We start from the raw sequence: 15,733 nt of genomic DNA, 5'->3' as shown, positions 1-15,733 counted from the left end.
CAGCAAGAGCCTTGGGTGGCTCCATGTGTACTCTTTGGTTGGTGGTTTAGTCCCTGGGAGCTCTGGAGGTTCTGGTTGGTTGATATTGTTTTTCTTCCTCCTTCAGTCCTTTCTCTAACTCTTGTATTGGGGACCCTGTTCTCAGTCCAATGGCTGGCTGTGAGCATCTGCCTCTGTATTTGTCAGGCTCCGGGAGAGCCTCTCAGGAGACAGCTATATCAGGTTCCTGTCAGCATGAACGTCTTGGCACCCGCAATAGTGTCTGGGTTTGGTGTCTGTATACGGAATGGATCCCCAGGTGGGACAGCCTCCAAATGGACTTTCTTTCGGTCTCTGCTCCACACTTTGTCTCTGTATTTCCTCCCATTAGTATTTTGTTTCCCCTTTTAAGGAGGAGTGAAGCATCCACATTTAGGTCTTTTTCCTTCTTGAGCTTCATGTGGTTCTGTGGATTGTATCTTGCGTGTTCCGAACTTTTAGACTAATATGCACATATCAGTGAGTACATACCATGTGTGTTCTACTGTGATTGGGTTACCTCCTCCTAGCTCTTGCTGGGTAGGCAGGTAGTTATGTGCTTGCAACAAACAAAATGGTGTAGTTGCCATCAGGGTTTGCATTCAAAATGCAGCCATCTCGTTCTGTTCACTACTCTGCCTCAATAGCCTGTGTGATTTTGAGGGGCAGCACAGATGAACCACTTTTTCCTATAGTAGAAAACCAAGGTTGAGTTCCAAACACCAACATAGAAGTTAAAAACATTCAGTAACTATACTTCCAGGAGATTTGATGTCCTTTGACTGCCTCCAAGAGCACCAAGCACTCATGTGATGCATATCTAAATGTGCAGGCAAACACTCATACACATGTAAAATGAGCACATCATTTTAAGAATTGTGTTTGGGGATAGCCTACATTTCAAACGTCTCAACGAATTGGGGGATGGGGTGGTGGTAGTGTCACTCAAGACAAATTACTGCCAGAAAACTCCAATTGGAATAGCTTGGGGCAAAGTGCCCTGTACTTGACATACAACTTAATTCTTCACACCTCAGGCAGAATCCATGGCCATCACAGCACACTTCAGTACGTTCTTTATACGACTTGAAGATTAAGTGTCTATTATTTTCCATAATCATTTAAGTAAAGAGTAAAATCAAAAGTGAAAATTAGATGATACAATTCTGCTGTGTGAAGGAAATAGTACTGTTTTCACACAAATGAAAAAAAAATGTTTTCCAAAGGCTTAGTTAAAACCTTTGCAGGAATGTTGCTTGACTTGCTTAAGAGCATAGTCAGAGGGGTTCTAATGTGAGTACAGTGGAGGGTCTAGAGGGAAGGAAAGGGGAAAGTGATAGAATTCTTTTAATTGGAAACATGTATAAAATGCTGGGTGTGGTGGTGCACAGGCCTTTAATCCCAGCATTTGGGAGGCAGAAGCTGGTGAATCTCTGGTGTGTTCAAGGCCAGCATGCTTTAGCTACAGAACAAGTTCCAAACCAGTCAAGGTTACACAGTGAGCGACTATCTCAAAGAATTGTATTAAAAATAAAAAAAAATCTAAAGTATTTTTTGTAACAACAGAATAAAAATACAAACAAGCTACACTTGCTAGTGTTGCCTATTTTGAAGCATTAGTAAAAACAAACCCTCGATCTTTTCCTTCCTTCAGATGAGGGGTATGTCTGACAAGTCCCTGCGACTAGTGCTCTCCACATTCAGCAACATACGGGAGGAACTTGGACATCTTCAAAATGATTTGACAGTAAGATTTAAATATTTTAAATATTTTGATATTTCTTTCTCCTGTATTTCTGATAATTAGCTTCTTAACACAGAAATGAAAACGTTCAGTATACTTTTAAAAATATGTTGTAAAATAACAATATTAGCCATCCATACACATGAATTATTTTGTGAAACAGCTAATTAGCATCAGAAGATGAGAAAGGAACTGTCCCATGAGTGCATGGAAATGTTGATATGCACAAATCATTTAATATCCCACTAAGGTAATTTAATGCTTAAAGCCAGAGTTGTCTACAAAATTAGAAGAACTGTAGTCATTTAATAAGAACTTCCTTCTTTATTGTAATAATAAAAGATATTTTGAATTTCTCTTTAAATAAAACAACTTGAAGACCCCTTTCTCTGATAAAATTTCACTCTACCAAAAAGTACTTTGAGGGCTTTGGAGTGTTTTCCCCTACTTTTCTAGTTAGTTTCTGTAGTCTCATAAAGGTAGCTGGATTTTAATTTGAAGATTCTCCACCTGCTGAGATTAAGAAGTCTTTGTAGATTGAAATAAAACGTAAAAAATTATTCAGAGCATTCTGCTTCATGGCAATCCATAAAATAGTCCTTTCAATATAGGTTTTCAAAGTCCATGTGTTTGTATTTTATATTTCTCTTGATTTTGAAGAATTCCACTTTGTTAAGCAGTTACAGATGAAACAAGTTTTTATTTAAATTTTACAACATAATCAAGACATTATCTGTTAACAATTTTATATAACTCTGAATTATTGCTAGTTATTACTAATAAGTAATTTATGCCTTTAGTCACTGGAAAATGACAAGATAAGACTTGAAAAGGACTTGGCATTCAAGGAAAATCAAATAAAAGAGTATGAAGAACTCTTGGCATCAGTGAGAGCAAATAATCGCCAACAGCAAGTAAGTTGATTGTGTTTTGTAGGTGATACTCTAGAATGATGGCTTTCCACATGCACAATTACTAACACGATGAAGTCCTGAGAAGCAATTCAGACGGTATTACAGTGTGACGGAAGAATCTGGCCATCTGAGAATTGGACAGCTTTGCATATTTTCAACAACTGAATATCCTCCCAAAAAATAGGCAACCTTATGTATTATAAAGCATACAAAGTACACAGTTCTCTATATTTTGGGACAACAAACTTGTCACTGAAAATCTAAGTTGACTCAGTCATTTAATCTAATGATGTATTAAATGGGAAAAATTGTACATCTTATGTTTGTGCACAGAATAGACAAGGGAATGAACTTTATAGGCATTCTGTGTTGTTTGAGCAGATATGGTTCTAACCAAACTATGATGAGCCTTCAGAGTTCATTCTCTCAATTTGGTCTCATGACTTTCCCAAAGTTTTTACAAAGTTAATCATCTTACCACAGTGAAAGGCAAGCTCATTTTAGGGACTGCTAGGATAGTATGATATACTCAGACTAACAAGGATCTAATAACTAAATTGGGACTGAAACTTTTACATAAATGTTATTCCTTTTTACTCAAGTTAGACACATAAGATTAGGGAAAAGATCAAAACATAGAATGATGTTTAAAATATCATCTAAAGGCAAGAATCTAAAGGATTTAGTTTGAAAATTTTTTTCTCCATATTTCTCTATGAATCTCTAGTGTAAAAGGGCACTTACTTTGTAAATTCAAAATGCATTCTTCTTATGGACTTGTACTTTCTTTACAGCAAGGACTTCAAGACTCAAGCTCAAAATGTCAGACATTGGAAGAAAATAACCTTTCTCTTCGACATACACTGTCGGACATGGAATACAGACTAAAAGAACTTGAATATTGTAAACGTAATTTAGAACAAGAGAATAAAAACCTTAGAATACAGGTATTATTTTTTATCGTATTGTCCTCGTTATATAGCCATAAAGCTACCATTTTTAGTAGAATATATAAACTTCACCTTGGGACATATTTGGACCCCTTTGGTTGGCCTTCAATGAAAGTTGTGTTATGCTGATACTTGAGCTTTATCAAACAGCCTGTCAAGATCATTTTTATTATTTCAATATCTTATTTAATCACATGGTATTCATGTCTTAATAAATCCTGAAACCTAATATGTATTTCCTTCATAACAATCTAATTACAGAAAGTTATTTTGGTTTTGTGTAGGTGTCTGAGACTTGCACGGGCTCGATGCTACAGGGTAAAATGGATGAGATTGGCAACCATTATATGGAGATGGTCAAAAACTTGAGACTTGAGAAAGATAGAGAAATCAGCAAGCTAAGGGTATGTTGCTCCTGCATTGCATAAAATTGTCTACAGAAACTTTTTTAAAAACATATTGATTGTTGGGCCTTGAGAGGTAACTCAGAGGTTAAAGAGAGTTTGGGTACCATCAGCCATGTAAGAAGCCATGCATGTCCTCCTTCAAATGCTTGTAACTACAGCTCTCTTAGATCTATTACCTCTTTCTGGCCTCTGCATACACATACAAGCTTGCACATTTATCATGAATGTATGGACAAGTTAATAAGGTAATTTTTTATTAAAATATCATCACCATCACCACCACTCCTCTACTCGGCCACTATTAAAAAGAAAAATAAATTACTGTTACAATTTTAAAGTACTAAAGGAAAAATAAATTGAAGACTTTAATATTTTCTAAAACCTTTTCTTAAATAAACTTTTGTATCTTAAAAAAACAGTGAAACTTCTAACTGGTACTTCAAGTTAAAGGATTTTATACTTTAAGCTATTTTTTTCTAAATTGGCATAAAAGATATTAAGTTCAGTGCCTTGATTTTTATTAATTTTTAACAGCTTATGTTTGGGAGATAGGTGAAGGATCTTTCATAATATTGCTTAATGCATGTTTATTCACAGAAGAATAATATATAACATTGTATAACTAAGCCATAGTTTATCTGGGTGATATTTTGGTTACTTTTTTAATTAAAAATTAATTATACCATTTCCCCCTTTTCTTTCCTCTCTCCAATCTCGCCTGTACATCCATTCATTGCTCGTTCTCCAGATTCTTGCCTTTTTTCTTTAAATATTATTATATATTTTTATAAATGACTAAATACATAAATACAACATGCTCAGCCTATTTAGTGTTACTGTATAATTTTGAGGCTAACCATTCAGTATAGAATAACAAATTAGGGGATGTATACATACAGCAAGCTGTTTCCCCCATTCTCTGCATTCCTTAGTTGCCTGTAGTTGTTTGTTTACAGTAGGGCCTGGTGAGATGGTTTTCTTTCTGTGTTACCATGCTGATTGATAGTATCTTTCTGCAGGTCTTGTTTAGGCAGCAGTATTGAGGTATCGTGGGTGAAATTTCCCAGTCATTGATAGAAAGGTCAATCTCACAGCACATTTACTTGTCTTGTGGCTTGCTTGCTTACAGTCTTACTGTCCCCTCTTCCTTGATATTCCCTGAGCCATAGGTTCAAGAATTGGGTTTTACGTGTATTAATTGTGGCTAAACATGTCATGATCATTTGTTCTCTGCATTTTAACAATTACACATATTAAGAATTTTGTCACTTCTGATAAATTATTACGGACTATGCTTATCTATAATGGACATCAAAATTAGGATATTTGTTAGAGTAAATATATAGTATCTTGCCTTATAATTCTATGTTGAATTGATTTAACTGACCCTTAATTTACTGTGTCCTAAAGGTAGAAAAATATATTTAAATAGCTTATGATTTATTTATTTTTAATTTTTGCGGATTGTTGTTTTGTCTCCATGAGGATATTGAATCCCCTGAAACTGGAGTTTAAAGACCATTGTGAGCTGCCATGTGGGTGCTAGGAATTGAACCTGGGTCATCTGGAAGAGCAGGCAGTGTTCTTACCAGCTGAGCCATTTCTCCAGCCCTGACATTTAAATATCTTGATGGATGAAATGGACAATTATTTTTCTTTCCTAATATTAGTGATTTTTTTCTAAAATAAATTAAAACAAAGTTTGTGAATGGCCTCCTGATCATTCTACAAAATTCCTTTCACTGGTTTCCTCTTTTCCAACCTAATGTTATTAATAGCACTTTAACCTGGCAGCTTCTATGTCCACATATGTGGAAGTGAGGAAGACGTTTGCCTCCAGATCTTCCCTTCGAGTTGCAGCTGTTACTATATTATTCTGGATCATTTCTGAGATGCTTATCTCCCTGGAATGCTCTGAATATTCAGTAAAGACATGGATCAAAAGTCATTTTTGTGAACCGAAGGCCACTGTCTATAACATTAAGATTGAAGGGGCCTTAATTTGTTTCTGATTAAATCTGAAGTGCCTCTTTTCTTAGCTTTATTTTATTGCTATGGCTTAAAGCAGTTGAATAGACAGTACTTAATCACAAATCACAAGCACAGATTTTTAAGATGAGAAACTTGAAACTGGCATTTCAAATTATGCTTTATATCAATAAAATTCTATAGACATTTATAGAAATTGATATATTACTTTTCATTTAATAACTAGCTATGTGGCTTGACTTAACTATGCTATATTAGCATTAAGTTGTATTTTTAAAATCATGATAATTATTATTATTTCTAAATCCTTAGTCTCAATTAAACCAGTACCAAAAAGATGTTTCAAAAAGAGAAGGAAGTTGTAGTGATTTCCAATTCAAACTTCATGAATTGACAAGTTTGCTGGAAGAGAAGGATTCTCTTATAAAGCGTCAATCAGAGGTAAGAAAAGGGAGAGAAAATGCAAGGTGAAGAATGGTACACTTAAGTTCTATATAATAAATAATTCCCATGGATTAGGAAAGGACACATTGAGAGGGAGCGATGGTTAAAGGCTCCTAATGAAAACACCAAGGAAAGGACACATCTCCAAGATATAATTTACTATATATCAATGTATGTATATGAATTTACCCATAATGGAATGAAAGAAGGAATTGAAGTTATAAAAAAAAAGACAGGTGCTGTACATTTACTATTTCTAAGACACTGGATTTTTATTTTATTACAGTGAAATTCTCTAAAGCCTGTGAGCTCATTCTTAGATCATGAACTCCTCCTTCACAGTAGTCCTTTAGAACTTAGCATACTAGATTCATTGTGTTGTATTGGTACCATGTAGCCCAGAATCTAGTATATACAAAGTTCTAAAGGAACTACTATTATTTTAAAAATGGCACTCACAGTAACATTCATAATAAATTTGTTAGGTCTCTGAATTTACTTCCTTATGGAAATTTCACTATCATTATTATTATTATTAATTTGCCTTCATTTTCAACTGCTCAGAACAAAAAATAAATCACATCTTCATACTGACAGCCATGTTCATCCAATTGTCAGCATCCTACCTCAGTTAGTGGGGTTCTTAAAAGGCATGTATAAGATTTTGGCTACTGTGGATAAACATTAGTAGAATTACAAAACAGGAGGCATGCTGGGGTTTCTTGTAAACATCTTACCTAATGCTTATATTTCTATTTAAATTATTACTGTGCTTTATTTGCAAGGAACTCTCAAAGTTGAGACAAGAAATATATTCATCCCATAACCAACCCTCTGGGGGTGGAAGGACTACAATCACCACAAAAAAGTAATGTACTTTAAAATGACGTTCTAATGGGCCAAGTTATTATAAAATTTAAGTTATTATTCTCCTAGTGGATGTGTGTATTACTAAAAAGGGTTTGTATCTTTTATTTGTCAGCAATTCTACTAGAGAATGAATGTTCAAAAAAGGCATTGATATCATGGTCAGGATAATTGTGTATCATATTTACAGTATGTTAAATACTATAAAATAATAACAAATCAGTTTTTATGTAATTAGGGCTATCAGTTGATAGCTATTTAGTTGTACTAAGTTGTGGAAAGCAATCTTTACCTTGCCCTGATTATTCAAATTGAGATTAGTAACCCTTTATGTAAAAAGCATGTTTCACTAATTAAAGTTTATGCCTGAAACCTTGGATAATATAAACTCATATAAAACTTTGATTTTTTATTTGATTTTAAAGCATATATTATCAAGGTCAGCACATAATTTTTCCATTATTAAGTACAGTTGTTTTAAGTATGTTGACTTAAAGAATATATACATCTGAACTTTCAGCATCAGTAATTTTGTGCTTTAGGAAATAAAATGTGTGCTATCACCAGTTGAACTGATAGTGAAGAAGGCTGAGTCAGTGACTGAGTAGCATGTAAAGTACGGATACATTAAGGAATAGTTTGCATGCCGATTGTAGGACAACAGCACAAGGTTTTATTAGCCTACTCAGTGTATAACATTTGTAACTTAAGAGTTATTTATTCGGGAAAATTTTAATTAGTGTTTTAGGAATTTAGTGAATTTAGGAAAGAATATCAGGAAGTGTTGGTAATTAAGGCAGAGGCAGGATACTGCTTTTTTCTATGTATAAAAAGTCACTATAGAGTTCTACCACACAAGATACGACTGTGACATACATTACTGTGTCACTTTAATAAACTTTCTAGAATCCAGTTGATTTTCCTTTCCCTATCCTGTAACCATGAAAACCTCCAAGTGGTGAGCTCAGCAATTATGGTACTTACTTTGTTTTTATCTTTTCTGTGTATTATAATCCTGTGCTACCAGTGAGCCATCAAAATCAGAAGCATATGTTCCTCCCTTTATTTAACATAAAATATGTACTTTCATATTTGGGAAGGCATTTCATTTGAAGTCATTCAGTGATAAATTTATTTCTGCAGGGGAATAGGAATGGGAATGACTACAAATGAAAGTTATTTCATACTACTAGTAACTCTGTTTTTGGTGTATAGGTACAGAACACAGTATCCAATCCTAGGTCTCCTGTACGATGACTATGAATATATACCACCAGGTAGTGATACACAAACTATTGTGATCGAGAAAACAGAAGACAAATGGACTTGTGTAAGTTTATTTGGGTATTTTTAGCCTATTTTAATTACATATTTATAGCTTTTAAAACTGAGGTAAAATATCAGATGTCATAGACAATTTGAAGTGGGACAGAACATGAATGTGAATGGATCAATAGAATTTATCTTGTAAGCTTCAATGAGGATACTTGTTACCTTTTATTCCTTTAAAAAATGGAAAACAGATTTGTGTCTATTTTCTGACTAAACTATAATATCTTCCAGTTTTAAATTCTGGGGTTTAATCTGAAGCCAAGTAACCATGCGAATAACATCTACTCAAAAATTTTCTTTCGTCAACTTCCTTCTCTAACATAACCAGATAACATAGATATCAACGCCATTCTAAATAATTCAACTCATTACTACAGGGCTGATTGTTTTACAATCTCTTCTTGTACATGGATGCCAGCTACTTTCTTCAGATGTTTACTGCTTTCTTTGTCAACATTTAGAATAGTGATCATCAAAGAGGAAGTATTTATTCCCCAGCACAATAGTTCTCTCCAGTGGCATCTACTTTCCTACTCCAGAATGTTTACTGTATTTGGACATTTTCAGTTTTCAGTAGAGATCAGCAATATTGACATCAACTGGGTATAGACCAAAGTGCTGCCATACATCCTATGGTATGCAGGGTACTCTTTACAAAAGATCATATGATCCCAAACTTTAATAATGTTGACCTTGAGAAAACTTGCTAATATTAAGAAATGCTCTTGAGTTTTTCTTAATTATATACCTCTACAATCTTGTAAGATATTTTAATAGTAATTCACTGATCATGAGTGCGGGAATGTGAAACATTCTTCCTGCACAATCGACAGAGAAATTTCAGAATCTCCGCTCTTGATCCATACATAATTTTATTCAAAACAGCAACTTTAGTGTTGTTATTGTCTACCTGTCATATGGCTTATATAGTAAGATGAAGAAAATCCATGGTTAGTAAACCCAAGAAAGTGCTTAGTCTGAAAAAGTAGAGGTGGATTGAAAGAGAGCATGAGGAAAGCATGAGGAGAGCATTCAGTTTACTAATAATGCTTTGTTTTCTGAGATTTGTGATTTTAAACGGATGTGTGGAACTTGGAAACAAAGGTTTAGAGTATATATGTTTTGCATTTTTATTGTACTTTGATACATATATGTTGAAAAAGAATATTATACCATAAAATTACAGGGCTACACAGTGTAACCTTCTCTTAGGGAAAAAACGGTGTATGTGTGGGGGGGTGGGAGGACAAAAAGACAAAAATAAAAGAAAATATATATCTTTTGGCCAAACAAACTAAAGTACTTCAGTAGTGATAAAAGTCATGATGATTTCAGTTCTAATGTTCCTTCACAGAAGTAGGCATCCATCTTTTAAGTAATCAGTGAATGTAAGCAGTATGAAGTAAATCTCCAACAAAAATACAAATACATGAATAGTTTAACCCTTTTAAAATCATTTTCAGACCATCAACTTGTTGAGAAATATTACTAATTATCAAATGAAAAAAGTACTAATAACTTAAGTATCAGATTCATAGCAAAATTATGTCTGCACAGGATACAAATTTTCCCTAAAGGATAATTTGATCCTAAAAGTTAAGAGTCAAAAAAATTGCTTGATGGGGTTGGAGAGATGGCTCAGTGGTTAAGAGCCCTTAACTACTCTTCCAGAAGTCCTGAATTCAATTCCCAGGAACCACAAGGTGGCTCACAACCATCTGTAATAGGATCTGATGTCCTCTTCTGGTCTGTCTGAAGATAGCAACAGTGTACTCATCTATATAAAAACAAATAAATCTTTTATTTAAAGGGTCTAGTGTTGTAGCCATTTCGTCTGTCTCTAATGAAATATATAGTTAAGGTAGGAAAGGAGTATAGAGGAAGAAGTTCCAAATATATTCAAGTAAATTCATAAATGATAGGACTGTATTTATTGGCTGACATATTTTACCATATATTTAACCTCTAAATATGACAATAACAACAAAATGTACCCAATGTCCCCACTCTTGCCTTACAGTCATTTAAAACACATTCCTTGAGCCAGAGATTATCATTTTATTGAGTACTCTATAAAATAGTATATAAAAGTGTGATACATTTCTGTTAACAGTATACATACCCAGCTAAATATTTTTAGTAACTATGTAACTGTAATAATGGTAGGATTTTAAAAAATAATTGTGAACCAATTTTAAAATACATATTTTTTCTTTTGTAGCCATAAATGGATTCGTTCTACAACACTACAACCCAAAGGAAATTTTCTTTGTCTGCATGAGTATTTTAATTGTCATTCTTCTATTGCTAAAGTGCAATCAAATTGTGAATCACGGTACTACTCCATGGATCTAATGGAATGATTTAATTCTGGAGATGAGTTTTCCCAGTCATTCAGGAGACCTGAGTCCTTCTTTTACACACTGATGTATTTGATATGACACCATGCAAATGGGAGAAAAAACCTTTGTGTTTAAACTCCGATTGCAGACAGTGTAGACCCTAACTTGCTATTTTTATATAGGACGCTTCCTGTATGTTGAACTTATTCATACAGTAGAGTCTTTACAACTGTTAAATGTGCAACTCAACTACAGGATTCAGTCCTGTTTTTCAGCAAAACGGAAGCACAGAACAATTAAATGTAAAAAATGGGTTAACTAGAACATGAAATAGACAACCTAAATGTACTTTTTTCACATTAAGCTTGTGACTAAAAGGAATACTGCAGTGCTAACATATCTTGGAAACAGCTAAGTCAAAGGTGGAGGTTAATTTTGTTAATCATGGAAATGAGCTAATATCTTTTAAATAAATGCATTAATTAAATTATACATTTTGCAACTTGGTTCTAAGTACATGTCAGTACCTGGGAAAATCTGTTCTTTTAAAAACTATTTTCTGCAAGTGACCCCATTCACTTTGCATAAACCATATAATACTGTGCTGTAGTAGTGGGGCAATATGAATGTAGAATTTTTCATAGTGATATACAAACATATTGCATAGTCATCTTAAATAATGCAATTAGCAGTAAAAGATACTTGATAGCTGTTTCTTACTTGGAGAATATTTCATAATAGAGTCTTTGATATATTTAGAAATTTGTTAGTTGAATAACAATGACTTTACAAAATGATACAAGTATTTGTTTATTGTATTACAAAAATGAAATTTTATAATATAACCCAATTAAAAGGTATAAAAATTTGTCCATCAAATTAGGATTAATGTAACAAATTTATTCAGGTTACATGTTTAGTTCATAGTTTTGTAGTAAAATGTCTACAGAAACCTTTATAAAATTCTTCAATGGTTTGTAAGCATATTCTAATTTTTCTAAGAAGCAGTTAATACAAGCATGGCTGTGGCAATGTATGAGCTAAAACTATGAGTTAGAAATATTTAAAAGTCTTGATATGAAATTAAGAGTCTTATTTATATTCGTATAACACTTAAGATAATCATTAAGTTCTCTGACATGAATGTCTAGTTTATCAACATTTTATGATATAAAATGTTAATGATTCATATTCTTACAATTCCCCTTTACTTTATGATCAGATAAGTTTCTCCCTCTGCTACCTACTCTTATAAGCAATTATGGCAAAAGTATATTGTTTTCCATCTATTACAAAAGTTACAATGGAATGCTTTAATTACCTTAACAGAAAAATGCCATAATTACAGTTTGAAAATGAGAATTAAGTCTTTTTCAAAATGACTGAAAGCTAATGATATCTAGAATTAAACAGCAATTAAGAAGACTGTTTGATCTAAGATAGTGAATTAGAGTCATATAAAAGTTTCTCATTATTTTTACTAACATTTTAAGATCAATAGAAATAAGAGGGGGAAGTGATACTAATTAAATTATACATTCAAATCTGGAGATGTTTTCGCCAAGTCATTCAGGAGACCTGAGTCTGTTTTTTATACATTGATATATTTGCTATAATGTCATGCAAATGAGATGGGGAAAACAACCTTTGTGTTTAAACTCTGATTGCAGAGTAGACCCTAACTTGCTATTTTTATATAGGATGCTTCCTGTATTCACCAATTCCATGTAGTTACTCAATGCAAATTCTGGTGGCCTCAGGTGAAGATGTCTGTTTATCTCATTTCTATTTCCATATGTTTTCACTTTAGATTTGTCAAATAAAATGGAGACTGGAGAGTGTCATGCAAAATATTCTTATGTCTAAATAAAATATGTTAAGCAACTGTATTGTCTCTGTGGAAGTTCAAATAGGAAAGGCTTTTTTAGCTTAACTTCCCATTTTACTGGGAACTTTTTTATCCTTTGATAATTTGCTTACAAATTTAGTTTTCAAAGTCCAAACATGGTTTGATATTTTCTTCCCATCTTGGTATTGGTGCTTTAGCCATATTACTTTTTTTGAACTTGAACTGTATGAAAAGAGCAAATTTTTAAAAATTATTTAACTCTCAAATTTTCATCAATTTAACAAAAGTCTCTCTTTGCATTTCTTTCTCATTATTGTAGTTTATAAAGATTGCATTTCTTTGGAAAATAATGGAATTTTGAAAGTAAATGTTTTCAAATTATTTCCTCAAATGACACATCTTTACCATGATACACTACTACAAAATTTACTTGATTTGGTAGTAATTTTTGTTCAACTGGAAAATGCATTTTTTTCATGCTTACTCTAGGATTAATAGTAAATATAGTATTTCAGGGAAGAGTAAAATAAGCATACCTTTCATTGATAAAAGTACCTAATATTTACTCCAGAACAAGAGACATAACTCTTTTTATTCTACAAAGGAATAATGGGAATGTTATGTGACACAATTACATGATACCCAGTATCAACTGACATTCTCAGTAATTTTCTTGAATTCATCTTATTAAGAATGTGTTTATTATTCCTGCTTAAAATATTCTGTAGTCTCTTGGTAGGTTAAACGGGGCTTTGTTTCTTTTTAATTAAAATGGCAAAGCTTTCCACATTCTTATTGAATTTAATTCCCAGAATAACATGTTAAATAGGTGGCTTCCAATTCTGCAAATGCGAAGAAGCAGGTACAGTGAGGTAGACAGTAGAAGACCAAGTCAAAGAGATAGTGATTAAGGGGCCAGGTTTGCATCCTATGATACTGACATCAGGGACCAATCTCAGATCCTCACCTCCTGCATCAAAATATATTAGACTTAATTTTATAGCAGTGAAATAGAGTTTGTTTCATTGGTGGATCTATACCATATTCAACATTACAATGGCAAATTGGTGTGTATCATATGTACCAGATACAGCATTTAACTTAGATTACTATACCATATATTTTTAATAACAAATGTTAACCTCAATAAAAAATGTTAAACCACAAAAAGAATGTGTTTATAAAAGGCAGGTTTGGTGGCATATGCCTTTAATCCCACACTTGGGAGGTAGAAACAAGCAGATCTCAGAGTTTAAAGACAGCCTAGTCTACAAAATGAGTTCTAAGATAGCCAGGGCTACACAAAGGAGCCATGTCTCAAAAAAAATTTTTAAAAGGTGCTTATAAACCTTGTTTTCCCATACCAACATATTAATGTTTTGAAATTCATGCTCCAGAGTTCCTTTAAGAGGAAGACTTTACAAAATAATAATGCCTTATTTCTATACTGTGTTTGCTAATACAATCTGTTGAATACTCTGTATGGGTCAAGGACTAACAAAGCAAATACAATGTGTTTAAATGAAAGAATATATAGGTATTTTAATGTACCTTTCTAAAAGAGTCAAATGAGATAAATCATACTGTGGAAAATATATGTTCCTAGAATGGCAGTTTGTAAATCAGATGGGAGGTGAAAAGACTTACGTGATACATGAGGCAGTATCAATACTGCCAACTGGCTCAATTTTTTAGAGAAAAAAATCCCTATGAAATAGTTACTTGAAAATTTATAAAGGAATAATTGTAAAGTTTATACACCAGATATAATATTCATCTTATAGGTTCACTGCTACATAAACTCAACCTTTCTATTTCTCTCTGAATTCTGGCTGGCTGGTTCAACTCAGTTGTAGCTGTTCTGGCTCAAAACTCTCCAAGCTGATTCAAACTGGCTTCTCTCGGATTCTGACTGAGTTTTTCTGTTTTCCCTCAAACTAACTCTGAACTGTACAAAGTGAACTCAACTGAACTCCACTGTATTGCCTGAACTCAACTGAACTGCACTCACTGAATTTCCCCCACTCCTTACTCACTTTGCACTTTTATGTAGCCTCTCTTACCTTCCCTCTTGAAGCTGGACATATCCTATCTCCCACTCATTCTGTGAAGTCTTTCTCAGTTTAATCACTTTGCCTGCCCCTCCATTACATTTCACTTTCAAACAAGGCTGCTTCCTTCTACAAATTAACTTTACCTTCATTGTTAGGGGAATAATATGAATGAAACAAGCTTTGTCAAGTAATGTTAATCATTGAATATGTGGAAGTGGGTAAATAAAATTTATTCTTGTGTGTGTGTGTGTGTGTGTATGTGTGTGTGTGTGTGTGTGTGTGTGGTACAAAGTTGATATTGAGAGTTTTCCTACTTGAGACCTGAGTAGAATTTAAGGGCTATTTCTGCGAAAATAATTCCTAAAATATTGTTCATGTCATGGATCACTTAAAAGTGAGAGTTGAACAAATATATCTGCACACAATGGCTATAAACTAGTCTGTTAAAGGGACTGATCAATAAGTCCCCTACAGGTATTTAGGGCATCCATGTGCCGGGAAAACCTTTTCCTTTAAGGACAATCTTTAATTTATAATGTGATTTCTATCTTGTGTGGACTAAATCTTTTTAGGGACAATTTCTAAGTAAAGAAATAGAATTTATTTTGTTAATTCCACTATAACCATGAACAACCTCTTATGTGGTACCTTGCTTCCCTCAGCAACTGTGATGATAGTATTTACACTCTCCAAAATGATCATTGAATCTAAACAAAACAATATGTTCCCTTCTTTTAAACCCATGATGGCTTCCTAGTTGAAGTGTCTCAGACTCCATCTCTTATCAGTCCTACTCACTCATCATTGTCTCACAACAGGTTAT

The 15,733-nt window shown here is 33.3% G+C and overlaps 1 protein-coding gene across 3 annotated transcripts in view; it reads left to right on the top strand.

Annotated features, from left to right (window-relative positions):
* The window catches only part of Pof1b (POF1B, actin binding protein), a 66,699-nt gene extending 53,807 nt beyond the window's left edge, over positions 1–12,892 (top strand). For 2 of the 3 annotated variants that reach the window (XM_063279892.1, NM_001106934.1), the window contains exons 10-17: positions 1,673–1,765; positions 2,563–2,676; positions 3,471–3,623; positions 3,911–4,030; positions 6,335–6,463; positions 7,252–7,334; positions 8,549–8,663; positions 10,887–12,892. In XM_063279892.1, coding sequence (XP_063135962.1) covers positions 1,673–1,765; positions 2,563–2,676; positions 3,471–3,623; positions 3,911–4,030; positions 6,335–6,463; positions 7,252–7,334; positions 8,549–8,663; positions 10,887–10,892 — 813 coding nt within the window. In that variant the 3' untranslated portion in view covers positions 10,893–12,892. Of the gene's footprint in view, positions 1–1,672; positions 1,766–2,562; positions 2,677–3,470; positions 3,624–3,910; positions 4,031–6,334; positions 6,464–7,251; positions 7,335–8,548; positions 8,688–10,886 lie in introns of those variants that run through there. The other variant, XM_039099585.2, reaches the window with a different exon arrangement.
* The last annotated feature ends 2,841 nt before the right edge of the window (positions 12,893–15,733 follow it).

Source organism: Rattus norvegicus, chromosome X (assembly GCF_036323735.1).
Source record: "Rattus norvegicus strain BN/NHsdMcwi chromosome X, GRCr8, whole genome shotgun sequence".
NCBI classification, from domain to species: Eukaryota; Metazoa; Chordata; class Mammalia; order Rodentia; family Muridae; genus Rattus; species Rattus norvegicus.
This window is presented reverse-complemented; position numbering and strand designations above follow the sequence as displayed.